Source organism: Sus scrofa, chromosome 6, assembly GCF_000003025.6.
Source record: "Sus scrofa isolate TJ Tabasco breed Duroc chromosome 6, Sscrofa11.1, whole genome shotgun sequence".
Taxonomy (NCBI): Eukaryota; Metazoa; Chordata; class Mammalia; order Artiodactyla; family Suidae; genus Sus; species Sus scrofa.
This window is the reverse complement of record NC_010448.4, coordinates 93750621-93777408: the sequence shown is the minus strand read 5'-3', so window position 1 is coordinate 93777408 and position 26788 is coordinate 93750621. Positions and strand designations below refer to the sequence as shown.

Genomic DNA, 26788 nt, shown 5'->3' with positions numbered 1-26788 from the left:
GTCGGATTTGTTAACCACTGCGCCACGACGGCAACTCCTCTCCATTCTTTTTTTTTTTTTTTTTTTGTCTTTTTTTCAGGGCTGCACCTGAGGCATATGGGGGTTCCCAGGCTAGGGGTCGAAACGGAGCTACAGCTGCCGACCTATACCACAGCCACAGCAACGCCAGATGCGAGCTTCATCTGCGACCTACACTACAGTTCACAGCAATGCCGGATCCTTAACCAATTGAGCAAGGCCAGGGATCGAACCTGTGTCCTCATGGATACTAGTCAGATTGGTTTCTGCTGAGACACGACGGGAACTCTGAATTTTCCCCATTCTTGACAGTTACCCCAAACCTTCACCTCTCTCAAGCACCACCTCACTCCCAACTTAGCAGATCCCCATGGTCAGGAACTCTGTCCATCACTCCTGGCTCCCTATTACCCCCTCACGATATAGCTCAAACTCCTGGCCTAGGGTTCAAGGCCCTTCAGGTTCTGTCTCATCTCCCAGTTCCCTTCATCCTCCCGCTCTCCAGCTCCTCAGCTTCACATCTTGCTTCTCTCTGCCTCCATGCAGCCTCTTTCCCAGCCACACTGGCTGACCTGCCATTTTCCAGACCCAGCACGCGCATCTCAGCATCATCAACAACTCTTCCAGGTCCAGTGGCGGTGATGCCTCTTCTGCAAAGCCTTCCTTGCTGGCTTTAGGAAGAAATTGATCGTGCCTCTGCTCAGCTCTGCTCATTTCTACTTCTTGTTTTCGTTCTATAGTTAAGAGTTTTCATTTCTGAGTCCCCCACTGGTTGGTACACCCCTCCAGGGCAGGGATTTTGGCTCATCCATTGCTGTCTTCCCAGGACTAGCACCAGCCAGCCTGGCATGCATGTTAGATGGATGGATGTTTGGATGCATAGATGGGGCTGAGAGCCTGGGGTGCTCCAGGCCCCCTCCCCTGGGGAAATAGTTCAAAGCAAAAGCTTTTGGAATCAGGTTCAATCTTAGGGTCACCAATTATTAGCTGTGTGATCGTGGGCAAATTATACAACTTTTCTCAATGTCAGCTTCCTCAGCTATAAAATGGAGACAATAATACCTTGGAGGCTGGTGATAATGAAATAGGATCATCTAGTTAAGGCGCATGTCATAGGCTTGAATGGAGGAAGTGTGCTTTAAATGTTAGCTCATGATTAGTGCTGGTGACAGTTCTGGATCAGGGCTGGCGAGCCCAGAGCAGAGGCTGTCCCCCTGCAGAGCTACCTTCACTGCCATCTGAAAGGAAAAAATAGAGCCCAGGGCCTGCCTGTGCCCTCTCTCAGAGCAGGGAAGTGCCCAGCCCCGGGACAGGAGGATGCACCAGGTGCTGGTGTGGTTGGTGGGGCGGCCTTGGCGTCTTGCTGCTGGGAGGCCGAGCCAAGTCGGAGGTGCTTCGGGAATCCCGCTGTGGGCTGAGGACAGGAGTGTGTCCCCGGGCGAGCCCGGGAGTCTGGTCCTCTGTGTGCCTTAACCTTGTGGTTTTCCTCCCAGCTGCCACAGGATCCAGGGAACAGAGCACCGCGGTTGTCATCACCGTGGTGACCATCTCAGCCCTCCTCGTCCTGGGCTCTGTGATGAGCGTTCTGGCCATTTGGAGGAGGTAGGTGGCTGGTCCCGGCCTGGCTGAGCCCTGGCGGGCCGTGTCCCTGTGCACATTAATATGTGCTCCCAGGCACCTGTATCTGCATTTGCACATATGTGGATTTGCACAGGCAAGCACACCGCCGTGAAGATATGGCTGGTACAGTCCCGGCCCCTCCCCCACCCCACCCCACCCCGCTGCTCCTGAGGCCGCCAGCACAGCAGCTAGCTCAGCCGCTCTGGGATGAAGGGGATTTAGCTCCTTAACTCATTAAATGTCAGAAGGCATCGCTGAGGATGGAATCAAGCTCCGGCTGCTCTGGTGTGATTAAGATCCTCCTGAGGCGCTCAGAGGCCCCCTAGCCCCTGCCCCCAAGGGATCTGGAGGCCCTTGAACACAGGCAGAGGGAAGAAAGGCAGAAATTGTGTGTGTGTGTTTGTGCTGAGGGGGTGGGGAGCCGGGAGGACAGGGAGGGGACCTCATATACCAGAAACCCCCACACCCCTGCAGGAGGAAGCTTGTGAGAGAGTGGGCAGCGAATGGGGGGGCGGAGTGCGGAGGGGAGGCCAGGGAGAGACATGGAGCTTGGGTCTGGCTCAGCAAAGACTGCAGCCTTTGGCATGTGCCAGAAACCTCACGCATGTATTTGCCCCTTCTCCCCAAGGCCACACTTTGCCACTTGCAGAGGGGCCCCGGGCAGGTTCTAGGCTGGGGCTGAGGTTAGCAGACTGGAAAGGTTGGAAAGTCTGCATGTGACAGGCTGGAGTAAGGGCAGCAGAGGAGAGAAATGGGCTGGCCCTGGAATGCCTGTGGGCTGGAGGGACAGAGAGCTTTCATTTGGCTCTGATGGGACCATGCGCTTGGCCTTGACTGAGGCGCTGAAAGTGAATGAGGAGGATAAGACGTGGGAGCCAGCTCTGGATGGGCCAGGTGAGTCAGGAAGGCAGGACAAAAGGAAAAGCACCTTCCTGATGGAGGGTCCATAGTTGAGACCTGTCAGAAAAGCGGGAGTGGGCAGGAGCCGAGAGCGTCTTGTCCTGGCTGTGAGCCCAGGGGCTCTGGGAGGCAAGAGGAGGGAAGGGGAGGGAGGTGAGCAAGAAGGCCCTCTCCAGGCAGACTCTGCAGGACAGGAGCGGCTGCCCAGGAGCGCCTCGGGGTCAGAGACACTAGGGCAGGCAGAGAAGCCAGGGTGGATTTTAAAACCTGCTCACAACCAGATGGCACGTACTGGGGAGAATTCGCCGGGCGTAGCACTGAAGGGCAGAGAGGCGTAGCTCTCCAGCATGCATGTCCTAGCTTTGCAGATGGTGACTCCCTCGCCTGTCTCCTCCTCTCCAGGTCTCTGTAGTACCCGCTCTGTGCAGCGAGCTCCTCACCTCCCCTTTCCCTCCCGGTCCATCCTGGCTCACCCTGCTTCTCACTAGATGGTGTCAGCCAGTGGAAGCTTCTCGTTTTCTCTGCCACCTCTCCATCCATTCAGGCTTGCCCCATTCCTCTCTCCCCACCTCTCCTGGATGTTCTTCTCGTTTGTGGGAATCCTGTCCCCATGTCAGGTGACTTCAGGAGGCATTGGACAATCTGCCCCACCCCTTGGCCTCTGGGTTCTTTGACCTCCTTGTTTCCAGGAACCTTCTCTCCTTTTCTACCTCAGCCACCCTCTCCCATCTCCTGATGTGGACCCAGTCATCACCCCAAATACTGATTCCAGTTCTGCTTCTGCCCTGCAGCATGCTCCCTCAGCCACGTCTACTGCACCTGCTCCCTAAATGCATCCTTAACTGATCCGGCATTGCCATGAGCTATGGTGTAGGTTGCAGACGTGGCTCGGATCCTGAGTTGCTGTGGCTCTGGTGTAGACCGGCGGCTACAGCTCCAATTCAGCCCCTAGCCTGGGAACCTCCATATGCCAAGGGAGCAGCCCAAGAAATGGCAAAAAGACAAAAAATAAATAAATAAATAAATAAATAAATGCATCCTTAACCCCTCAACGTCTCACCAGCAAGTCTACACACCTGCCTGTCTCTGATCCCATCCTCTCCCTCCTTTCACTCTAGAGGGGGTGCCATCCTCCTGGCCAGGATCCGTCCTTTGACCTGTGACTGGAATCCACCCCTTCCTGCCATCTCAGGAATCTGTCACTATTGATAATGTCCCCTTCTTCTCCATGTAATAGTTAATACTTATTGAGTGCTTAGTTAAGCTCTTTGCACCCGTATCATCAAGCAGGGCTGTCTTTTCCTGATTTTATTAAAGCGAAAGCCAAGGGAGTTCTCACTGTGGTTTAGCAGGTTAAGAATCCAACTATTATCTATGAGGATGTGGGTTTGATCCCTGGCCTCGGTCAGTGGGTTAAGGATCTGGCATTGCCCTGAACCTTTGGTGTAGGTCGCAGACGCAGCTGGCCCGGCATTGTTGTGGCTGTGGTGTAGGCTGGCGGCTGCAGCTCCAATTTGACCCCTAGCCTGGGAACTTCGGTATGCTGCACCTGCGGTCCTAAACAAACCAAAAAACCCCAGAACCTTTTATCTCCCCATCTTGGTAAATGGTGCCCCACATACTCCACTGGGCAAGCCGGAACTCTACCAGTCATTCCTGCCTCCTCCCTCTCCCATTCTGCCTTCCTGCCATTTCCAAGCCCTGTGGCCCTGTCACCTAAATGTCACACAAGTCCTCTCACTTCTCTTCATGTCCATGGTCACTGCCATCTCCTGCAGAGACAACAGCAGCAGCTGGGATGATCTTTCTAAAATGCAAATTGAACTGCAGCACCCCCTTGCTCAAAAGCCCCCAGGAGCTCCCCTCAAAGTCTTTATCTGGGCCTGCAAGGCCCTGCCCCAGGGGACCCCACATGCCAGCCTGTGGCTTTGTTTTTTTTCTTTTTTCTTTTCTTTCTTTCTTTTTTTTTTTTTTTTGGCCTGTGACTTTGTTGATGGTGATACAGTCCTGTGGTCCCTGGCTGCCTGTGTCTCTGAAAGCCATCCTGGTGGCCCAGCCACGTCAGGTCCATTTGTTATGTGTTCACACAGTGCACCTTCCTTCTGCTTTGTTTGGACCTTTGAGTGGGCTTGTGGTTCACTTGCTGAGTTTTGTTTTTGTTTTTTTTCCTTGGCTAGACTAGAAGCTGCCTCTGGGTTCAAGGTCTGCCTGTAGGCAGGGGGCAGCTTGGGCTCGAAGTCAGGGCCTGGATGTGGGTGCCTCTGGAGTTGCACAGTGTCTCAAAGTCAAATAACTAGGACTGCGGAGGGGGTGAGGGGTTAGGTCTGGGGCTCAGGTTATATATGTGTTGTCGGGAAGAGCATTCAAACCAGCAGGACAAGAAGATCCCTACCCTGGGGCACAGACCTTGTCCTTTTGAAGGGACACAGAAATGCCATCCTGGGTGCTGGTGAGATGGGAAGGGCTGGAGCAGCCTGGCTCTAGCAATGACTATGCACTCACTCTGCCACCCCCCTACCCCAGGCCCTGCAGCTATGGCAAAGGAGGTCGGGATGCCCACGATGAGGAGGAGCTGTATTTCCACTGTGAGTTGTCTGGGCCTGGTGGGGCGGGCACCATCCCACCTCACTCCTCAGTCCTCTTCCTTGCTGCCATGGCATAACCCCTACCCCCACCCCTCCGGCCGTGGAGGCCCTTCTTCTCACCCCATCTCTTTCTCCGCGTTCCCAGTCAAAGTCCCCACCCGCCGCACGTTCGTGGACCCCCAGAGCTGTGGGGACCCACTGCAAGCTGTTCATCTGTTCGCCAAGGAGCTGGATGCAAATAGCGTCACGCTGGAGAAGAGCCTTGGAACAGGCAAGCTGGGCACCCGGGAAGCCTGGTCTGTGGCGAAGCCCCCCCTCCATCCCCTCCTCATCCTCCCCAGAAGCTCCTCCTCCACTCCACCCCGCCTCTATCCTGTAAGCCCGCCTCCACCTAAGTCCCGCCCCCATTTCTGGAGGCCCCACCTCCACGTCATCTGCCCTCCGCCCACTAGGGTCCAGGAAAGGAGGTGGCAGAGGAGTCAGTGACTCTGCCTTCCTACCCTTTCCCTGTTGCCAAGGTCAGAGTTCCCTCCATTCAGGTCCTTTCAGAGCTGGCCTCTGCAGACTGCCACTGGCGGGAGTTTTGTTCCACGCCTTAAAGGGCGGTGGGGCGGGGCCTTTGCAAGCCTGGGGACTAGGCATACCTGAGTTCTAGTCCTGCCACTGCCGGTGACCACTGTGTGACCAGGGGCCCATCCCTCTTCTCCGAGCCTCAGTTCCTCATCTGTTAAATGGGCATGATATCTACCTCAGACGGAGCTGAGCTCAGCACGCGGCCTGGCTCATAGTGCGTGGACACTCTCTAACGGTCAGTCCCTGGCTGCTTTCTTCCTGTGCAGACCCTCAGCCCCTGTGCTTTGGGAAGGCAGCCATTCTCACCAGGAGCCCGAAGCTACTGTCAGCCGACCTGCTGAGCAGAAGCCAGAAAGGGGCCGTGTGGCAGAATAGATGTCATTGTTCCCCTTCCTGGGTCCCCCTGGATTTTTTTTTTTTTTTTTGTATTTTTAAGGCTGCACCCGTGGTATATGGAGGTTCCCAGGCTAGGAGTCAATTCGGATCTACAGCTGCTGGCCTACACCACAGCCACAGCAACGCCAGATCTGAGCTGCATCTGGGACCTACACCACAGCTCATAGTAATGCCAGACCCTTAACCCACTGAGCGAGGCCAGGGATCGAACCCGCGTCTTCATGGATGCTAGTTGGGTTTGTTAACTGCTGAGCCACCACAGGAACTGCCCCCCTGGGCTTTAATAGCCTCTGATGTGCTGGCATATGCAACGACCTCTCTTCGAAGCTTTGAAATTTCTCACAGAGTCAGGCAGGGAGGACTCCCCATTTCACAGAGGAGAAAACTGAGGCCAGAAGAGGGAAAGAGTGGAAGACCGCATCACATGGCTGCCACTCAGTTTACCAGGATTTGAACTCAGAAGCCCCAGATCCCAGGCCAGAAACGGCCCGTGATCCAGCAGCTGCTTTCTCTTCGGCTCGCCCTGCTGACGTTATCCAGGGAGCAGCCCCCAGAAGGGTGGCTGAGGTGCTGTCTCCCCACAGGGAGGTTCGGGGAGCTGTGCTGCGGCTGCCTGCAGCTCCCCGGCCGCCAGGAGCTCCCCGTGGCCGTGCACACGCTGCGGGAGGGCTGCTCCGACTCTCAGAGGCTCAGCTTCCTGGCCGAAGCCCTCACCCTGGGCCAGTTCGACCACAGCCATGTGGTGCGGCTGGAGGGCGTTGTTACCCGAGGTGGGTGTTCTGTCAGTGGGGGTCCGGGAGGACATGGTGGGAGGTGGGAGCCTTGAGTACCAGGCTCTCCACTCAGCCATGAGAGGGCGCCCCAACACTGCCCAGAATGGAGGGTGGGCCCTGGTCTCCTTCACCGACCCTGAATGACCTTGGGACATTCACCAGTGGCCTTGGTGACACTCTGTGGGGGCGGCTCTCTTGGACCTTCATTGATCTCCCTCAGCTAACTTGCTGCAGCCCTCCCCGTGGCCTTTGTCCCTCTCTCAGAGTCACCTCTTTTATTCATCATGGAGGGTCCCAGGCCAGGCAGGAGGCCAGCGAGACTCAGGAAGCCTGGCCTTGGTCCTGGCCACCTTGGCTGGGTCTGGAGCCCAGGTGGGGGAGCACCTGTGCTGGCAGAGGGTGGCGGGCACCTTGGTGAGTGTGTTCCCTGTCCCCGGGCACAGGAAGCACCCTGATGATTGTCACCGAGTTCATGAGCCATGGGGCCCTGGACAGCTTCCTCAGGGTGAGTGGCCTGGGTCTGGGGGGGCGACTGATGACCAGGAGATTCTTGCTCCCTCACCTTTCCCTGTGGTGGGACTTGGGCTTGGCCTCATTCCTTATAAAGATACCCACTGGCCAGCCTGACTCGGTAGGTCACAGGGCACATTGAAGCCCAGAGAGGGCCAGGTGACTTCCCCAGGGTCACACAGCAACAGGGGAAGTGAGAGTGCAGCCCAGCCTCGGTCTCCTCCTCTCTCACAGAGGCACGAGGGCCAGCTGGTGGCTGGGCAGCTGCTGGGGCTGCTGCCCGGCCTGGCATCAGCCATGAAGTATCTGTCAGAAATGGGCTACGTCCACCGGGGCCTGGCGGCCCGCCGTGTGCTGGTCAGCAGCGGCCTCATCTGCAAGATCTCCGGCTTCGGGCGGGGACCCCGGGACCGAGCAGAGGCTGTCTACACCACCATGGTAAACTATGCTGGAGTCCCCATCTCCCCACGTCCCCCCTCCCTGCTGTGTCAGGGTCCCTGCCGCCCCTCCATCCAGTTATCCACACCACTGGGGGCCTCCCTTGCGCGGGCCTCCCCTGCATGAGCAGCCGGGAGGATGGCAGGTGGGGCTGGATCCGAGGCGCTGCGGGCAGGCCATCCTGAGTAGGACTTGGTCCCCTCCTGCCCCTGACCTGCCTGCCTGCCCACAGAGTGGCCGGAGCCCGGCACTGTGGGCTGCCCCTGAGACGCTTCAGTTTGGCCACTTCAGCTCCGCCAGTGATGTGTGGAGCTTCGGTGTCCTCATGTGGGAGGTGATGGCCTTTGGGGAGCGGCCCTACTGGGACATGTCTGGCCAAGACGTGAGTGACACCTGCGGCTTCAGCGCCTTGCCTTCCGAGCCTATTGCCTTTGGACCTCACCCCCAGCTCCCTGACCTCTGCCCCTTGACCCTTGACCTCCTAGCCCCAGGCCCCTCTTCACTGTCTACTTGTGACCCACCCTGCCTGGCCGCCACTTGAGTCTTTTTTGGGACGGGTGCGTGTGTACGTGTGTTGGGGGGGGCCTAAAACTTCCCGTCTGCCCACCACCCTCACGGCCCAGGTTATCAAGGCCGTGGAGGACGGCTTCCGGCTGCCACCCCCCAGGAACTGCCCCTCCCCCCTGCACCGACTGATGCTTGACTGCTGGCAGAAGGACCCAGGTGAGCGGCCCAGGTTCTCCCAGATCCATGGCATCTTGAGCAAGATGATGCAGGACCCAGAACCCCCGAAGTGTGCCGACACCACCTGTCCCAGGTACAGCTGTCACCTCACTTGTCCAGGTACATTCCCATCTATCCCCGCACCAGCTACAGCCGAACTCTCACCTGTCCGTGAATGCTCTCCCCCTCCCCCACCTGTCCTGCCCCACCTGTCCAGGTACGGCTGCACACCCAGTTGCCCCCAGTAGATCTAATACTCCCACTTGCCGTAGGTATATGTAGCTTTTTACCTTCATCGCTTCTGCTTGTCCTGGGTTTTGCCCCATGTATCCCAGGGACAATGACCACATAAATCAATGTGGTAATATTCCTAACAAATCTGTACTTCCAATAAATAAAAATAAGTGACATTAACATTAGTTGTCCCCAGTATGAGTCATCTCCCTAACTGTCCCAGGTATATCTGATTCCAAGGCTGTTCCAGGTACCCCCAGTGCCTTGCCTTTGGCTGGCTCCTGTACAGCCCACTGTCCGCCTGCCTGAGGATCTTGAGCCCTCGTCGGCTCCGAGAGCACCCAGCCTCCGTGTGAGCCAGGCCTGCCCTGGGCCTTGGTCATCTTCTCCTGTCCTTTCTCAGGCGGCCTCTCCTCAGGAGGGTGACAAGGTCTGGGTACCAGGTCCCTGCTGACAACTGACCCTGGCTCCTCTGCTCCTCAGGCCTCCTACGCCCCTGGAGGACCGTGCCTTCTCCACCTTCCCCTCCTTTGGCTCTGTGGGTGCGTGGCTGGAGGCCCTGGACCTGGGCCGCTACAAGGATAGCTTCGCCGCAGCCGGCTATGGGAGCCTGGAGGCCGTGGCTGCCATGACTGCCCAGTGCGTCTCAGGAGCCCGGGGCCCTGGGCCTGCCTGCCTGGGAGGCCCGGCCTGTACCAATTCTGGGTTCTTCCCTGTCCAGGCGGGGGCGGGGGGGGAAGGCGGGAAGGAGAGCAGAAGGTGGGGACCAGCCAGCTGGGTCTGACCTGCCCTTCTCCGCAGGGACCTGGTGAGCCTGGGCATCTCATCGGCGGAACACCGGGAGGACCTCCTCAGCGGGATCAGCGCCCTGCGGGCCCGGGTCCTCCAGCTGCAGGGCCGGGGCGTGCAGGTGTGAGTGGCTGTCTCTTCCAGGCCAGGACCCCAGGGCCTCCGACCTCCAGCCCTGCCAAGGACCCCAGCAAGCTGTGCGTCACCTGTGTGGCAGTGAACGCTCTCCTCCTCTGCTTGGGCCCAGAGCTTGTGTGAGGCCACACTGCCCCTCATTTCACTGCCGACTGCTCCCATTTTCTCCAGTTTCAACACCATGGCTGACTCAATCTCCCGGGAAAAAGGCGAGGGACTATTTTCAGAACCTGGGGAGGCCCCTGAGATAACAGTAGGAGGAAATGCAGGGTCTCAGAGACCAGGGTGGGCAGGGGCAGAGAGAGGGATATAGCTTTAAATCGCCCAGCTCATGCCCTTCTGTCTTCCACACCCACTGGCGGCTGGGGCCTACCCCAGGGGGTGCCCTATTTCCCCACAGACCATTGGCCAACAGGCAGCACAGGCCCCTGATGGATGGGCTGCTGTTAGACCTGGCAGTGACTACAGCTGCCTGGCTGCCCTTCCTGATGGGCCTGGGGTCCTTAATTCCCTGTGCTCCGGCTGGGCCCTCTTTGGACCCTGGTCCTGAGGCCCAGGCAGGCAGAGGTGGTGCTGAGCTCAGGGGCTGGACCCTGAGGGCCCTAGTCTCAGGAGCTGATTTCTGCTTGCCCCACCCTTGGGCTGACTGCTCAGGGTGAGGGTGAGGGTCCCGGTGCTCCCCTGTGGCCCCACTAGGTCCTCCCTTTGCATTTCTCTTATAAACTCACTAGCCAGCATCTGGGAGGTGTTTTCTCCTTGGGGCCGAAAAGCTTTGCTCCCCAGCCTTGGGGGATGGTTGAAGGTGTGACTCGGAGATGGAGCTTCTCTCTCCAACAGGCTGGTCCAACCCTTCCTGTACAGGTGGGAATCCAAGCCCAGTGAGGAGTCAGGGCCAGAGCTGGGGTTGAACTCGTGTGCCCAGCTCCCAATTCGGGGTTCAGGTTGGCTCTGGAGAGAGTCCTGGGTCCTGCCCTATATCACCGATGCTCTTTCCTGAGGCAGCCCAGGGGTGCCCTGTGGTGACCCCTCCTGCAGGCTCCATCCCCTGCACCACCCAGCCTCCTGTGGCGTGTCTCCTCCCTCTGCCTCTGCAGGGCTCTGGCCAAAGTGGTTGCACTGAGCTGACTCCAGAGCTCCTTATCCAGGAGGGCTTCCCAGAGGTGGGGGTGACCGTGAGGCACAGGCTTTCATAGGGCAGTAGGAAGGCAACAGGGTCTGGATAGGGCCACCCCTGACATATGCCTGCTCCGGGATTGGCTACATGTGGGTGGGGTCGGATGGGGTGGGAAGGAGACAAGGGCTTCAGGAAGGGGTGAATGAGACACAGCTGGCCCTTGGAGGGCTTAGACGGGGCGGGAAGATGAGCTCGGGCTCTGAGGAGTAGTACCAAATGTCGCCCATGGGAGACTCTGGGCCCGTGGGCTGAAGGGCACATGGGCCTTTTTTTTTTTTTTGCTTTTTAGGGCCACCCCTGCAGCACATGGAGGTTCCTAGGTTAGGGGTTGAATCAGAGCTGCAGCTACCAGCCTGCCCCACAGCCACAGCAATGTGGGATCCGAGCTGCATCTGCAACTTACACCACAGTTGTGGCAACACGGGATCCCCAACCCACTGGGCAAGGCCAGGGATCAAACTGGCAACCTCCTGGTTCCTAGTCAGATTCATTTCCACTGCGCCATGATGGGAACTCCCACATGGACACTCTGGACTGTGTATATGGCAGGGTGTCTGCAGAGGTTCCTTGGCTGAGAGTCTGATGCATACATTGAGCAGGGCTTCGGAGGTTGGGGGAGGGCTCTTTCCTTAGGGTTGGTGGAGCTTTCTGCAGGACCTAGGACAGGAGGGGTCCAAGCAGAGGGGTCAGCAGCAGGAGCCTGGAGGCTGGAAGATGCAGCGCATCTTTGGAGAGTGCCCTGTGGTGGGGGACGGGGCCTCCCAGCAGTGCCTTTGGCCTCACCCTGCCAGCAGGGAGGGAGTCCCCCCACCCCACTCCCCATCTCCTGAGCCCCTGCCCTGCCTGTGTCTTGGGGGTGCTAGGCGAGGCCAAGATACTGCTTCTACCTTTGACAGGGCTGGAGGGTCCCATGCCAGTGCCCTCCAGGCTCTGCCCCCAACGGTCCCCGAAGAAGCATGGGAAGGACACAGCAGCATCCCATCTTGGTGGAGGGCGCCTCATCCCCGTCTCCAGTGACATCAGTCATGCTCTTGAGGTTGATGCCCCCAGGCTATTTGGCAGAGTCCCCTGGCTGTGTGGGCGGGACTTCGGAGTCCAGGGTAGACCTCCCCTCCACTGAGGAGTGGGGTCCCAGAATCCTGATGGGTCCCAAGCCTCAGCCCTGTGCAGGTGCCAGCGTGATGCGGGCTGATGGCTGCCTGGGAGCCCTCTACAGATCTATTTTTATATGGAACTTATTCACTGGGTAGAGGGAGGTGGCCTGCCACCCCCCAGCACCCATATCTGAGCCCCTCCAGGGAGGGAAGGGGCTGGTTGGGGGTGGGGAAAGTGGCTCCTTTGAGTAATTCTGGAGATGTTTTTATATTTCTTGGGTTCTATATGCAGGACAAAGTAATAAAAACTTGTCTGTGATATGGTGCCTCTGCCAGTGACAGTTGCTCAACCATGAAGTCACTTGTGTGGGAGGGTTTCAGACACTTCCCCACCCCCAGCTTTGGGTCTCTAAAGTGTGCATCTGAGATCTCTCTGCCTGGAGACAAACCCGACTATCCCTGCCATGAAAGAGTTCCCTAGGCTAGTGAGAGACACATTTAGGAAACAGAGGACAGGACAGTGATCAGGGCCATCATGAGGGTGAGCACTGGCTGGCCTGGGAGTGTAGAGGGGCACAGCTTGGAGAGGACAGGCAGAATATCAATTAAAAACAAACCCACAATTTATTGGAAACAGGTAACTTTCAGTAGCTCTAATTAAAACAAATCAACTTACCACAACTCAGGAAAACAGTATGTACAAGTCTCAGGAAAGGGAAGATAAGAGAACTTAAAAAGAACACAACTTGAACAGGACTGGATTACTAGAATGGTCACGCAGCAAAATAACAAAGTACAACAAAGCCACGCACAGAACACTGTGCTCTCAAGCTTGAGTGGGAGCCCTCAGCTCCCACATTCTTGGACCCTATCCCATGATTCTTTGGGGCAGAGGTGCTGGCTGCAGCGCAGTGATCTCAGTGCCCACATAACAGCCCAGGGCAGAGGTCAAGCGCCCGAACAAGGCCACCAGACAGGACACACCTGCTTCCTCGTGAACCTCAGAAGAGACAGGTGCTCTGCAAAGTCCACAGACCTGGTGGGGCCCGGGAACCACGGAGAGCTTAGAGTTCCTCTGCAGCCAGTCGTGGAAAAACCCTAGACTGATCTAAGCCCTACAATTCCCTTATCCAGATTCCCACTGCTGGACTAACTGGAGAGGTAGAGGAGCAAGACATGGAAACTGCCCCCAAACCAAGTTTTGGTCTTTGGTTCCACAAGTCAGCTTGAACCAAAACTACTGGGCATGGCAGGTGTAAGATTCCACAGCCCGGTGAGCACCCACCACAGGAGGAGGGGGGCGGGGGCGGAGCGGGAGGGGAGATGTGTCCTGCTGTGCTCACTGCTGGACAGGTCCTGGCCCCATTTGCACATCCCTCCAGCTTCCCGCCCCCTCACGGAGTGGAGCTCATTTCTCTGAGCCTATAACGCTCCAGGCCTCAAGCCTGCACAGAGCAGAGGCTGGGGGCGGAGGGCTCTCAGTGAGGGCAGGTAGGCAGTCCTCTGACGAAGACGAGGCTCCTCTTGGTGCCTCTGCAGGTTAGGGCAGGGCAAAGAGGAAGCGGAGCTACAGGAGGCAGAGGCGGCAGCTCTAAGAGCAGGAAGGAGAATTCAGCCGGGAGGATGCCAGGAAGTTTGGACTGCATGGACGCAGCAGAGGCAGTGTCTTTGTCACTTGGGTTGGGAGAGGGCAATAGCAAAGCTTCCTGAATTCTCCAAGAGGAACACCACTGCCTGCTCTGGAACCTCACACTCAAACAAATAGTAAGTCAAAGAGAAGGTCGCCTCAGGGTCCCAGAAGTGCCTACTGAAGGTCCATCCTGTCAAATCTGGCTGCTTGCAGCAGCAGCTTCACTTGTGAGTCCGTATGCTGCTGCAGATTTGGGCAAGACGGCTCTGTGGGGAAAAGGAGAGAGGTCATTTAGAGAGGATGGTGCTGGGCAGGCCCGCCCAGGGAGCCACTGAGTCCACTCAGGTAGCACTGGCTTCGCGGTCGGCAGCTCTGGGGGCATCTCAGCCCTCCAGTCTGTCTGTAACACGTGCAAACTAATCTGTCTGAATCTCCATTTCTCATCTGAACAAAGGAGCAAAATAACATCTCAAAATTTGGGAAGAGCAGTGCTGTAGGTCCAGTTAGATGCTGGATGTCATTGATTCGGGTAGCTGGTGTGTGTGTGATCTCAGCACCATAGGACACGTTGGGAAGGCACCCTTGTCCCCTGCCTTGGGGACACCCTTCACAGACCCCAGAAGGGAGCCTACGGCAGCCCTCTTTGCACTAGGTGCTCCCGTCCACCACCCAAGACCAAGCTGACGGGACCATGGAGGCCCATCTGACAAAGCTGAGCTAATACAGTTCCCCCTCTTGAGAATTTAAACTGAAACTGGACACTCTGTGTTGGGCAATGGAGCAGTGGATGCAGAGTTGGAAGTGTGGCTACTCAAAGCCACACACAGATCCAAGTTAAGGGAGAGCAGAACCAAGAGCCTTATGGAGAAAGTCATCTGCTGAGGGAAGAAGGACAAGGTACAGGAGAGGTGTGTGCAAAGGCCCCAGAGACAGAGACGCTACAGAAGCTGGCATGTCAGAGCAGAGGCCCCTAAACTCCCAGCGCTGACGGTCCCACCACTCAGAGGGCCTGGCTGTTCAGCACTGTCTTTGATTCTGTGTGATTCCTCCTAACAAGGTCCTCGCCCTGTTCCTGAACTATCGTGAAGAAGCTTCAGTTCCTGGAGGTCAGTCGTGCCCTAATACACAGATACCAACTGCCTGAATGAGGCAGAATTTTGATTCTTTGTGGAACTTCTGTGGCAGGCACTCAAGAATGGACCAACTCGGCATCAATTTAGGGACAGAACTCCTGCTTGGGAAGCAGGAGAACAGTCAAAAATCCCTTGGTAGAAAGAGGCAAGTGTAAAGCACCAGCCTGGACCCAAAAGGCAGTCCTAAGTACAGCCAAGCCCAGACGGCTACTGGAGGCCTCCTGTGAGCAGAGATGAGCGCGAGACTTACCGAGAGCTTCTTAATGTTTCCCAAGGCCTCTGGATCCAGCTGTGCGATGTCCATCCTCTGCAAGTCACTGGCCAATAACCGCATGCTCTGTGTGGAGGGGAGAGGGTTAAAGTGGCATGTCCCTCGGGGCAGGAACCTCCACTTGGCAGCTTCATGTGCCAAGGGTCCCCCCTTGATGTCCTGCACCTGTTAGGGGGTGGTGGCGAGGTGGGCAGGAGGGGAGTTAACAGCCCTAAGAAGACAGTGACATCAGTGTTTACCTCTGGGCCGGTGGCTGCATCAGCTGAGTACAAGGGAGGCGTGTTAGCTTAGAAATGTGCCCTGCAGACCTCATCTGACATAAACCCTCCCCTCAGTCCCAGCTGAGGTCAGCAACTTGCTCTGCTCAGCCCTCTTCAGAACCCCTCAAAGTTGTATAAAGTGGAAGACACAGCTTGTGCTCCCTGGTCTAGCCTGAGCACACTCCCTGAGAGCGCCCTCCTCTGTACTCCCCGCCCCCCTTTTTTTTTGCCTTTTAGGGCCACACCTCTGGCATATGGAGGTTCCCAGGCTGGGGTCGAATCGGAGCTATAGCTGCCAGCCTACACCACAGCCATAGCAACGCAGGATCCGAGCCGAATCTGTGATCTACACCATAGCTCACAGCAATGCTGGATCCTTGAGCAAGGCCAGGGATCGAACCTGCGTCCTCATGGATGCTAGTCAGATTTGTTAACTGCTGAGCCATGACGGGAACTCCTGCACCTCCCTTAATATCTCCATTCCTGCACACACTGCATGGTGTTACAGTTATCTGGGAGCCTATCTTGACTATTGAACTGCTTCTCAAGGGCAGGACTGTCTTCTACATCTTGAACCTGCTACAAGACAGGTGGGTAAATGTAAGCTGATGAACAAATGGAACCCAGAACTTCCCAGGCTGGAGCTCTAACAGGGGAGAAGAACCGGTTCTGAGTCCCACCGGAGTGTGGTGTTCAGGATCCATGCAACTAAAAGGACTTTGGGTTTGGGGAGAGCAGTGGATGATGGGCAAGAGAAAGAAACGCCGAGTAAGCAGCACACGGTGGCCTGACCGCCCTCTGAAACACCTACCTCTCCGCCTCCCACTGGCACAGTGAGGAAGATCTCTTTGCTGTCAGCTAGAGGGCTGCCATTCAGGGAGATATTGTAAATCCGCTCTCTGGCTGCTGGAGTCCGCAGGCCTGGGGTCTTGAAGACCCTGGAAAGTGGGAAAAGTCTCTGTAAAGATGGCTTGGCAGACTGAATGACACCAGGCGCTACAAGCCCTTCCAAACTCCATCTGGCCTCAAGCTGCAGTTTTCAAAGCACATGTTTCTAAGAAGGCGAGTTCTAAATTTAGGGTTAAAAAGCAGTGATGACTAAACACAGCTGGAGAAAGGAGGTTGTAATTATCAAACATACATCTAGCCAAAGTCAGTACGTATCCATGTAAATTTTTGGTCCAAAGCTCCACATGGATGCCAGTCATCCATCCATCCAGCCATCCAACCAGCCCCATCCAGCCAGAAATAAACCATGGTTAATGTATTTCCAAGAGTGGCTAAGTGCTTCCATCAGGAGGAATCTTCCAGGGTCAAAGGAGGATGATTCAGAGATTACATCATTACATTAATGCCCAAACTGACTTTCTCAAGATCTTTAAAATGCTGCCATCTATTTTCCTCTAAATGTCCTTTGCTACATGCTCATGGTAAAAACAAACCCCCAAGCCCCTCAAAACAAAAAAACAGGCAGTTAAGGAAGAGTGAGAATTAGAAGGTAAGTCTTCTCCACTCTCCCCACCCAGACATAACCACTCTCAGGTCCTTATGTCCTTCTAGAAACTTTCTATCAAATGGGATCATCTAAGACATGCTGTTTGCAGCCTGCTTGGAGAGGCTCGTGATTGTGAAGCTCTTCCCATCAGCACCTAAAGCTCTAATTCCTGGGCCAAAGCAGTGACCCGAGCCATAGCAGTGACAATGCAGGATCCTTAACCCACCAGGGAACTCCTAGATCCACTTACTTATATATGTTTATATATATATTTTTTGCTTTTTTGGGCCACACCCGAAGCATATGGAGGTTCCCAGGCTAGGGGTCGAATTGGAGCTGTAGCCGCTGGCCTACACCACAGCCATAGCAACATCAGATCTGAGCCACGACCTACACCACAGCCCATGGCAATGCCGGATCCTTAACCCACTGAGCAAGGCCAGGGATCGAACCTGCAACCTCATGGTTCCTAGTTGAATTCGTTTCCACTGTGCCACGACGGGAACTCTGCCACCTATATTTTTTAATGGCGATACAGCATCTCCTATCCAGTTGACCAGCCCGTGGAAGGGATTAATTTATACAGTAAGAACATCCTTGTTTATATTGGTTTCCCACAAGGTGGTGTCAATTTTCACTCCTACCAAGGGTATGGGAGAATAACTACCTATTAAAAAAAGCATAATCAGAAAAGACCAAAAGAGTCACTAAAGGCCTCCGGGTCATCAGAAACAGACTGGTCTCTTACTTCTCATCAGATAAAGAATTATTTTCTCACTGAAAACAGATGAACCTGCACTCATGGGGGAGACAAATATTGGGAAGCCCAGGTGGTTGGTTACCTTCGAGAGGGCTCTCCAGTATTTTCTTAAACGCCTTCTTTCCTGAAGGGTGTCAAATGTTCAGCTCCCATCAAAATCCAAGGGCTGCTCTCAGTACTCACCTTGAGTCAAACCTGGGTGTCAGGCCTGGAGTTGGTTTCACCATAGACAACTCCATTCGGCCCACAGCTGGGGTAACGGTGGCACAATGGCTTGACCTATGGGTGAGAAACACCATTAGGTGGGCCACTTTTCAGGCCCAGTGACGGCAGCTGCAGAGGAAGGTAACTGGCCGTGTCAGGGACTGTCCTGGGCGCCTTATACGCACTCTGACTCGTGCAGGCCTCCTCCCCACCCCGTGAGAAGCATCATTATCCTCATTTCCGATGCAGAAACTCAGGCACACTGAGTTAAACAGCTTGCCCAAGATCACACGGCCAATTAGGGCAGAGCCAGAACTCACACCCAGGCAGCCTGCTTCCAGAATCCGACTTTTCAATCATGCTAACAGAAGTGAGGAAAGGCAACAACTTCTCAGCACCCCGGAGGCCCCCCAGCTGGAGCTCCCGTCCTCTTGCCAGGCAGCTACTGCTATCCAGGGAGAAATGAAAGCAGTCCACCCCTTCACAGACACCCACCAGTGACTGCTGTCCCGAGCATGTGGAGAGGCAGCCCCCTCCCCCACACTCCCAGCATAAGCACTTCAAGTCCACAGGGATTCAGTACTTAGCAGGACCAGGAGGAACTTTTCAAGAAACTAACTCCAGGGAGGTGACAGCCACTTTGTGACTGATTATTATGTGGGTAGCTCTGCACATAGACCATCAGACAACTGAACAAAATATGCAGTGCTTACTATACATTTCTGGGTCTCAAACTCTGTTTGCACTAAAGTTTTTATTTTTTTATTTGTTATTTATTTTATTTTATTTTTTTGTCTTTTTGCTATTTCTTGGGCTGCTCCCGCGGCATATGGAGGTTCCCAGGCTAGGGGTCCAATCGGAGCTGTAGCCACCGGCCTACCCCAGAGCCACAGCAACTCGGGATCCAAGCCGCGTCTGAGACCTACACCACAGCTCACGGCAACGCCGGATCGTTAACCCACTGAGCAAGGGTGGGGATCGAACCCGCAACCTCATGGTTCCTAGTCGGATTCGTTAACCACTGCGCCACGACAGGAACTCCTGCACTAAAATTTTTAAAAAGTGGGGGAGGAAGAGAACTCGGTCAGAAGAATTTGAGAAGGTGTTGCCTCAGGTCATTTCTAGAGGCCCCTTCAGCTTGGACACTCAAGGATTCGACGAGGTAAATCTCTATTTGAACATGAGTCACAGGAGCCCTTTCATGCTTATTTCTACCCTGATGAATGTGGCAGAAATTTGGAAAATCTTTTACCTTTTACTTCTGCCTTTTCCTTGTATGGACTGGGTTCTCTTCTTGGACGGAGGACATCTTTTAACCTGAAGTCACGATCAAATAAAACAGGTTACAAAAAGCTCTACAAATGGGAAAGTCAGAGAGAGGGGTACCAGCTCTGGAAAAGGAAACTAATACCCATCACCAGAAGGTCCATCTCATAGAACTCACCGTGACTTAAATAATTCAGAACATAATTGATCAATTAAGGATTTATACTGCCTGGGTCTTCAAAGTAGAGGACTTTGACCAAGATGAAAGGTAACTGTCTTTTTTTTTTTTTTTTTTTTTTTTTTTTTTGGTCTTTTTAGGGCTGTGCCCATGGCATATGGAGGTTCCCAGGCTAGGGGTCAAATTAGAGCTACAGCTCCTGGCCTATGCCACAGCAACTCAGGATCTGAGCCACATCTGCGACCTACACCACAGCTCATGGCAATGCGGGATCCATAACCCACTGAATGAGGCCAGGGATCGAACCCACAAACTCATGGATACTAGTCAGATTCGTTTCCGCTGCGCCACAAGGGGAACTCCTCCTGAATACTCTTCTGAACTACCTGTCTGGTCATGTCATTTACCATGACCTACCTCATGAAACTGCAACTTCCAGGCTTGGTGCACAAGGCCATTCATTATCTGGCCCCTGCTCTCACCTGATTTCCCTCACAGCTTATGTCCCAGACACACCAGATTGCTTCCTGTTCCTTAACTAGGAATTCCCTTCCTTTTCTTCTCTGGCCAGTGAAATCTGGTGGAGGGTGGGTGGGGGTGGCAGGCAACCCTGTATTTTAAGTATGTCCTGTCTCTTGACCGGCTCCAGCCCTGAATCTGAGTGCCTCCTTACTCTTGCAGTTTGAGGATTCTTGTTTTTATTTTCTTCCTCTTCTTCTTCCATTATCATGTCATCCACTTGCATTACCTTTCGTGCTGTAAGAAAGTTTTTACAGAGTGATGTTGTAATACTTCTCGCAGGAATAAGCTTTTATGCATTCACACTTATAGGAAATAAAACGTATGCAATCAAGGAGGAGCTGCCTTCTGGCAAAGTAAATTCTACTCATTGAAGGAACACCAGCCCTAATGCGTTTTTGCTCCAGAAAGCAACCCTTGTTTTTTTCCCAACTAGGCCTCTCCTATACCCAGGGCCATTGTTTGTCTGGGCTACTCAATGCTCTGTGTGCACTGGTGGTTTGCTGGTCGTTTCCCTGACTTGAACCCCACTCCAAACGTGTTCTCCTTGGTGGAGAAATCTGATTTGACATGAAAATGCCTTGTTTTCACAAGCCCAGAAAAGCAGCACATAACGAGCGATGGGGATCAACGCCTGAGGGCAATCTCAGAAACTGCGCAATACTAGGGTCAAGGAGCTGCCTCCTTGCAAAGTAAATTCTACTCGTTGAACGAACACCTGCCCCAATGCGTTTTTGCTCCGGAAAGCAACCCTTGCCTTGTTCCCAACTAGGCCTCTCCTAAACCTAGGGCAAATGTGGGTCTGGGCTACTCAATGCTCTGTGTGCATTGGTGGTTTGCTTTTGGTTTCTCTAGCTTGAACCCCACTCCAAACGTGTTCTCTTTAGTGGAGACGCCTGATTTGGCATTAAAATGCCTTGTTTTCACAAGCGTGGAATAGCAGCACATAGCTAGCGAGGGCGATCAAGAAACAGACCCAATAGAAAGATGACTTTAAAAAAAAAAAAAAAGAGGATTTATACAAAGTAAACTAACCAGAGTGGTTAAGAAATGCCATCTAATGAATGCCTTATATGGGCAGCCCAGCATTCTGATTAGGCGTGCAGACCTTGCACTTGAGGCCTGCCCTTGCCTCTGACTTCACATGGTTTCATGGTGATCATCATTTTCCTCATCCACTAAAGCAAGGAGTGACTTTAGAGAGGAAACTGCTTCAATCATTAATATTTAAGGGGCTGTGATATGGAAGCCAGCTCCACAGGACCCCAAAAGGGCATATAATTCTCTTTTAGCCCTTCTGATCAGATCAGGGAGAGCCTCAGCTGGCACTGCCATGTCTTATAACACCTCCCCAAACTTTGCTCACCCCTCTAACTCAGGGAGGCAGGCAGGCAGCAATGTTTGGTTTCCAGCACAGCCTTTTACTTTTTCTTTTTTTCTTTTCTTTTCTTTTCTTTTTTTTTTTTGCTTTTTAGGGCCACATCCAAGGCATATGGAAGTTCCCAGGCTAGGGGGCAAATCTGAGCTACAGCTGCTGGCCTACACCAGAGCCACAGCAATGCGGGATCCGAGCCGTGTCTGCGACCTACACCACAGCTAATGGCAATACTGGATCCTTAACCCACTAAGCAAGGCCAGGGACTGAACCTGCAACCTCATGGTTACTAGTCGGATTTGGTTTCACTGCACCACAACAGGAACTCCAGCTTTTTATTTTTCTTCCTTCACTTTCACTTTAGCTCGCACATTAGTCTGCAGTTTGTTTAGTTATCAGTCCTGCATATAATTAACTGAACTTAGAGGCCAAAATTACATTTTTGGATTTACAAGACTGAGGACCAGACATTAGAGCTAAAAGGCTTCTCCAACGTGGCCTCCCTGAGCAGCCATCCAAGCATACCGGGCCTTTGGGCTCTCAGTTCAACAGGGGGTTTCGAAAAGTACTCACCTTTGGCAGATTTCAGGGGTGTCTGAATGGCTTCTGCTGTTAGTTTGTTTATTTCGGTGATATCCAAGTCAGCCTGTGATGAACACAGCCAGAAAACACCAGGTATGTTCCATCAAAGACAAAGAACAGTATTTTAAGATTAAAAACAATTAAAAAACATGTTCTTTGATACATAAAAAGATTGTTATGTTAGTGAACATAATATATTGAACTCCGATAAACCGACTCTACAACCCAAGGCTGAAAACATTGCCAATAACTTGCTTTGAGCTGTGTATTGTTCCCTGTGCTATTTCCTTGCCTCTCCCTGAAAGATGACCAGTCTCCTGATTCTCTCAGTCCTCAGAGAGAACCACTATCATTCCATTTGCTTTAAAGAAAGTGTGGGTATATCCGTATGTCTCCATAAATGTCTATGTGCTCAAAGAGTATTTTGCTTGCTCTTGTTTCTGTACTGGTTTAGTGACGTCTGAAATGGATGACGGAACAGAAAGTGGCTACTGAACCTTTGAAATGTGGCCAGTGTGTCTGAGGAACGGAATGTTTCATTTTATTAATTTTAATTAATTTAAACAGCTACATGTAACTGGTGGCTACTGTAACAGAACAGATCTAAATATTCTGCACCCCCATCTTACTGCCTTCAGCCCTGATACTCATGCTGAGAGGAAAGAGGTGAGATGGGGTGGGAAATCCTGAGAGTCCCATTCAAGAGCAGAGCTTCTGTGGAATGACATGAAAAAGCAAGTCTCTGAGTTCCTGTTGTGGCTCAGGGGTAATGAACCTGACTCGTACCCATGAGGATTTGGGTCTGATCCCTGGTCCCGCTCAGTGGGTTAAGGATCTGGTATTGCGGTGAGCTGTGGTCGCAGAGGAGGCTCGGATCCCGTGTGGCTGTGGCTGTGGTGTAGGCCGGCAGCTGTAGCTACATTTTGACCCCTAGCCTGGGAACTTCCACATGCCACAAGTGCAGCCCTAAAAATCAAAAAAGAAAAAGAAAAAAAAAAAAATGCAACAGTCTCTCACAGAGAACAGATGTGTGGTTGCCAAGGTGGGGAGGGGAGAGAGGGGATGGACTGGGAGTCTGGGGTTAGTAGATGCAAACTATTACACTCAGAATGGATAAGCAATGGGGTCCTACTATATAGCACAGGGAACTATATATCCAGACTCTTGGGGTAGAGTGTGATGGAAGATATAAGAAAGGGAATGTATATAAATGTATGACTGGGTCATTTTGCTGTACAGCAGAAATTGGCACAACACTATATGTAAATCAATGACACTTTAATTTTAAAAAGTAATAAAAGAAAAAAAAAAAAGAAGGAGTTCCCAACGTGGCTCAGCAGTAACGAACCCAGCTAGTATCTGTGAAGTTGCGGGTTTGATCCCTGGCCTCACTCAGTGGGTTAAGGATCTGGCATTGCTGTGGCTGTGGTGTAGGCCAGCAGCTGTAGCTCTGATTCAACCCCTAGCCTGGGAACCTCCATATGCTGCAGGTGTGGCCCTAAAAAAAAAAAAAAAAAAAAAAAAAAAAAGACAAAAAAAGAAAAGTAACAGTCTCTTTGTCATCTAATGGGCCAGGTCACCTAGTGGCTGTGTCACCCCATAATGACACAAGGGCTTAAAGGAATTTGGACCTCAGGCTTTCTATTTCCCCTGCAAAGGTCAGGGCAAAGAACTGGAAGGAACCTGCCAAAAATAGAACCATCTCTCTTCATAAACCTTGAGACTATTTGCGCCTTGCGTATTCAGTATTTGACAACTATAATATTTCAGTTGACACAGAAAATAATCCCTTTGGAACCTCTTCCACAGCACCCACTGGTCGAATTTTGTAAACAGACTAAACTTAAAAATTAACCAACAGTTCAAAAATAGGGCAAGTCACTTACTGTTGCTGCTTCTTCCAGGGCCCTCTTGTTTCCTCCAAGGGCTTTGAAAAGAACATTTTGTTTAGTTACTATTAGAGTTTAATAATAAGCCATCTTCCCTAATACAACCAGTTCTCTTTCTAAAACTGGACCAGATTAAGCTCTTGGCCCAACATTCGAGAGCATTTACAACCAAGTCTGATCTTTCCCTAAGCTTGACTCGTCTGGTCATGACTTACTCTAGGTTAACCACACCCCAGATGCCTGTTATTTCCCAAATACACCACAGTCTCTCATGACTTGGTGCCCTGGGACTTACTTTCTCCGCCCAAAATAATCTTCTACACCCAACAAATTTCTAATTCATCCTTCAAAACTCAGCTCAAACCCAAAACTCTATGTATTTTTCTCTCTCACAGCAGATTGCTGCCATGTGCTGAGCTGGCTGCTCACTCATCACACCCGAAAACTACTCAAAGATGTTGAAGTGCCCACCCCGCCTTGAACTGAATTCCTTGAGGACAGAGATAATATCCACAGCTTCTGGCAAAAATAGGTATTACAGTAGGTACGTAGTAAATGAGTATTGAATGAAGAGGTCTTTGTGAGATTTAGATGTAGAATAAAAACTTAGGTTAGGTCCTCCTGCTATAAGAGTTAAGAACTCAGGTTTTAGAACCAGAATGCCTAGGGTCAAATAGGACTGACTAGCTGGAGTTCCCGTCGTGGCGCAGTGGTTAACGAATCCAACTAGGAACCATGAGGTTGCGGGTTCGGTCCCTGCCCTTGCTCAGTGGGTTAACGATCTGGCGTTGCCGTGAGCTGTGGTGTAGGTTGCAGACGTGGCTTGGATCCCATGTTGCTGTGGCTCTGGCGTAGGCCGGTGGCTACAGCTCTGATTGGACCCCTAGCCTGGGAACCTCCATATGCCACGGGAGCGGCCCAAGAAATAGCAAAAAGACAAAAAAAAAAAAAAAAAAAAAGACTGACTAGCTTATGAGACCTTGAGCAGTGCAACCAATCTCTGTGCCTTAGTCTTGTCATCTATAAAACAGAGATAATATTACTAATTAATATGGTTGTTATGAGGATGAAATCAGTTCATATTTGGAAAACGCTTGGCACAACGCCTGCTTGGCATAGGAAGCACTCTCTAAATGTGCTCACTAACCACTATTCTATTCTCTTTTGTAGTACTTTTAATTTTAATTATATAATCATTTTCAATTTTTAAAATGATCCTTCTTGGAAGTCCCCTTATGGCGCAGCAGGTTAAGGATACAGTGCTGCTGCAGCTGTGGCGTGCAGGTCACAACTGTGGTGTGAGTTTGATCCCTGACCCAGGAACTTCCACATGCTGCGAGAGCAGAAAAAAAACCTAACCTGTAAATTCCTGGGGGTAAGGACAATGCCTGTTTTATTTCCCAGTGTATCTTTAGCATCGTGACAAACACCTGCTCAATGAATATTTGTAGCAATGCACAGATAGATTAATAAATAAAAGGGCAAGTCAAAAGGATCATTAAATGTCTACTATGTGAGCAGAACATGCATTTCTCTTCAGGAAGGAGGTTGCATACTGAACGATCAACAATAAGAAAAATAGCACAAGTAAGGGTAAGCCGTCAGAAATGACAGCCTCTTGCATTTCCTTGGACATTTAACAAGGGGGTGGGGAACAGGCTGGGATTTTTCTCTGGCCAGGAAAACTCTTGTGTGCTTGCACTTCACCATTTGATTTGCCCATTTGATTTATTCATTTATTTTGTTGCCTCTTTTAGGGCTGCACCCATGGCATATGGAAGTTCCCAGGCTAGAAATCGATTTGGAGCTGCAGCTGCTGGCCTACGCCACAGCCATAGCCATGCAGGATCTGAGTCCTGTCTTCAACCTACACCACAGCTCATGGCAACACCAATCCTTAACCCACTGAGTGGGGCCAGGGATCCAAACTGCATCCTCATGGATACTAGTCAGATTCGTTACCACTGAGCCACAGTGGGAACTCCCTGATCTGCCCATTTTAAAACTGGCAATTTCCATAAGCAGAAGGACCTGCTTGGGGTTATCCTTCCACCTGAGCTCTGGTAACAGACCAAGTTATTCATTTGTTTGTTTTTAAATGGTTGGATCAAAAAAAAAAAATCTTATAATGTGAATCCACATTTTAGTATGTCCATAAATACATGTTTATTGGAATACAGCTGTGCCCATTCATTACAGCTGTTTCGGAACTATCACAGCAGAGATGAGTAGTTTTCAATGAGAACCATTTGGCCCATAAAGCCTAAAATATTTACTACCCGATTCTGTAGAGAAAATGTTTGTTTGCCTACCTGCACAAGTAGATGAGGTTAAAAGCAAAGGAGAAAAATAAAGCAAGGCAGTGAGACAGAGTGGGGATGGGTAAGGTTGCAGTTTCCTACAGGGATCTTGGACGACTTCAGGATGAAGATGAAGGCTGTCATTGGAACCACAGAAGGGCTCCAGGTCGAGGCCTGGGGAAACTCTAGCAGCTCTTACCGAAGTACTCGAGCCAGTTCATCTCGCGCAGTGCCTTGGGGAGTCGCAGGATCTCGATGTTGTACAGGTTATCCATCTCCTTGAGGAGGTTCTGCCTGTCTGACTGAATTTGCTTGGATCGTATTTGCACTGCAAGAGGGCAGAGCGGACAAGACGTGGGTCACCAGTGGGCAAACGGGGCCTGGAATCCGTGCGGCCTGCGCCCCAACCCGCCAGCACCCCGCGATTGTCCCAGATGCCAGCGACCTCCCGGGCTCCGCCCCTTACCTTCACGGTCGAAGTCTTTAAGAAAGGAAGCGAGCTTTCGGCTCCGTAGCGAGTTGTTCTTGGCCACCCGACTGCCGCCTTTCCTAGCCGGAGCCATGGCACTTCGCTGGAGACTGCGGGGAGAGAGGGGCCAAGCCAAAGGGTGTCAGCGGCGGAGAAAGGGAGGGAAAGGGGGCCGCGAAGGAGCAGGAGAGGGCGGAGGACACCCCAGGGGGGTTGGAAGGGGACCCCTGCCCTTCCCGGCATGAGCATAAACGATTCGCGAGGCACTCACCTGTGGGCCCCGGTAATAGGGGCTGAGAAAACCCTGGCTGCTTCAGCTGAGAGGGAGCGGCTCCGGGACTAACCGGACGTGCGACCGCCGCCACCAAATTCAAACTGCCACAAGCTGACCAATGAGAAGCCGCCGTCTTAGAGGGTCCCACAACAGCCAATCGCAGGGACGCTCTGCGATCGGCCAGTCAATTCACACGCAGGACTACAGCACCCAGAAGTCAT

The 26788-nt window shown here is 52.7% G+C and overlaps 2 protein-coding genes across 2 annotated transcripts in view; one reads left to right on the top strand and one right to left on the bottom strand.

Moving 5' to 3' along the window:
• Positions 1 to 12677, top strand: part of EPHA10 (EPH receptor A10) — a 39338-nt gene extending 26661 nt beyond the window's left edge. Inside the window, 10 exon segments of the mRNA XM_021095973.1 lie at positions 1512 to 1620; positions 5062 to 5123; positions 5269 to 5394; positions 6677 to 6862; positions 7309 to 7370; positions 7610 to 7813; positions 8046 to 8195; positions 8437 to 8630; positions 9254 to 9409; positions 9572 to 12677. Coding sequence (XP_020951632.1) covers positions 1512 to 1620; positions 5062 to 5123; positions 5269 to 5394; positions 6677 to 6862; positions 7309 to 7370; positions 7610 to 7813; positions 8046 to 8195; positions 8437 to 8630; positions 9254 to 9409; positions 9572 to 9686 — 1364 coding nt within the window. The 3' untranslated portion in view covers positions 9687 to 12677.
• CDCA8 (cell division cycle associated 8) lies at positions 12564 to 26715 on the bottom strand. Its single transcript, XM_021095971.1, has 11 exons — positions 26565 to 26715; positions 26291 to 26403; positions 26024 to 26152; positions 23522 to 23562; positions 21627 to 21699; positions 19833 to 19915; positions 18968 to 19032; positions 17695 to 17790; positions 16068 to 16194; positions 14976 to 15062; positions 12564 to 13858 (listed from the first exon to the last, which is right to left on the bottom strand). The coding sequence occupies exons 2-11, from the start codon at positions 26385 to 26387 to the stop codon at positions 13814 to 13816; spliced, it is 843 nt and encodes a 280-aa protein (XP_020951630.1). The 5' UTR covers positions 26388 to 26403; positions 26565 to 26715; the 3' UTR covers positions 12564 to 13813.

Coding starts and splice junctions, on each gene's coding strand:
- CDCA8 (XM_021095971.1), bottom strand. CDS start 26,387: ATGGCTCCGGCTAGGAAAGGCGGCAGTCGGGTGGCCAAGAACAACTCG. Junction 17,791..18,967: donor GGAAAAGGCAGAAGTAAAAG/GTAAAAGATTTT, acceptor TCTCACCCATAG/GTCAAGCCATTGTGCCACCG. Junction 15,063..16,067: donor TGCCAGTGGGAGGCGGAGAG/GTAGGTGTTTCA, acceptor CCCTCCACACAG/AGCATGCGGTTATTGGCCAG.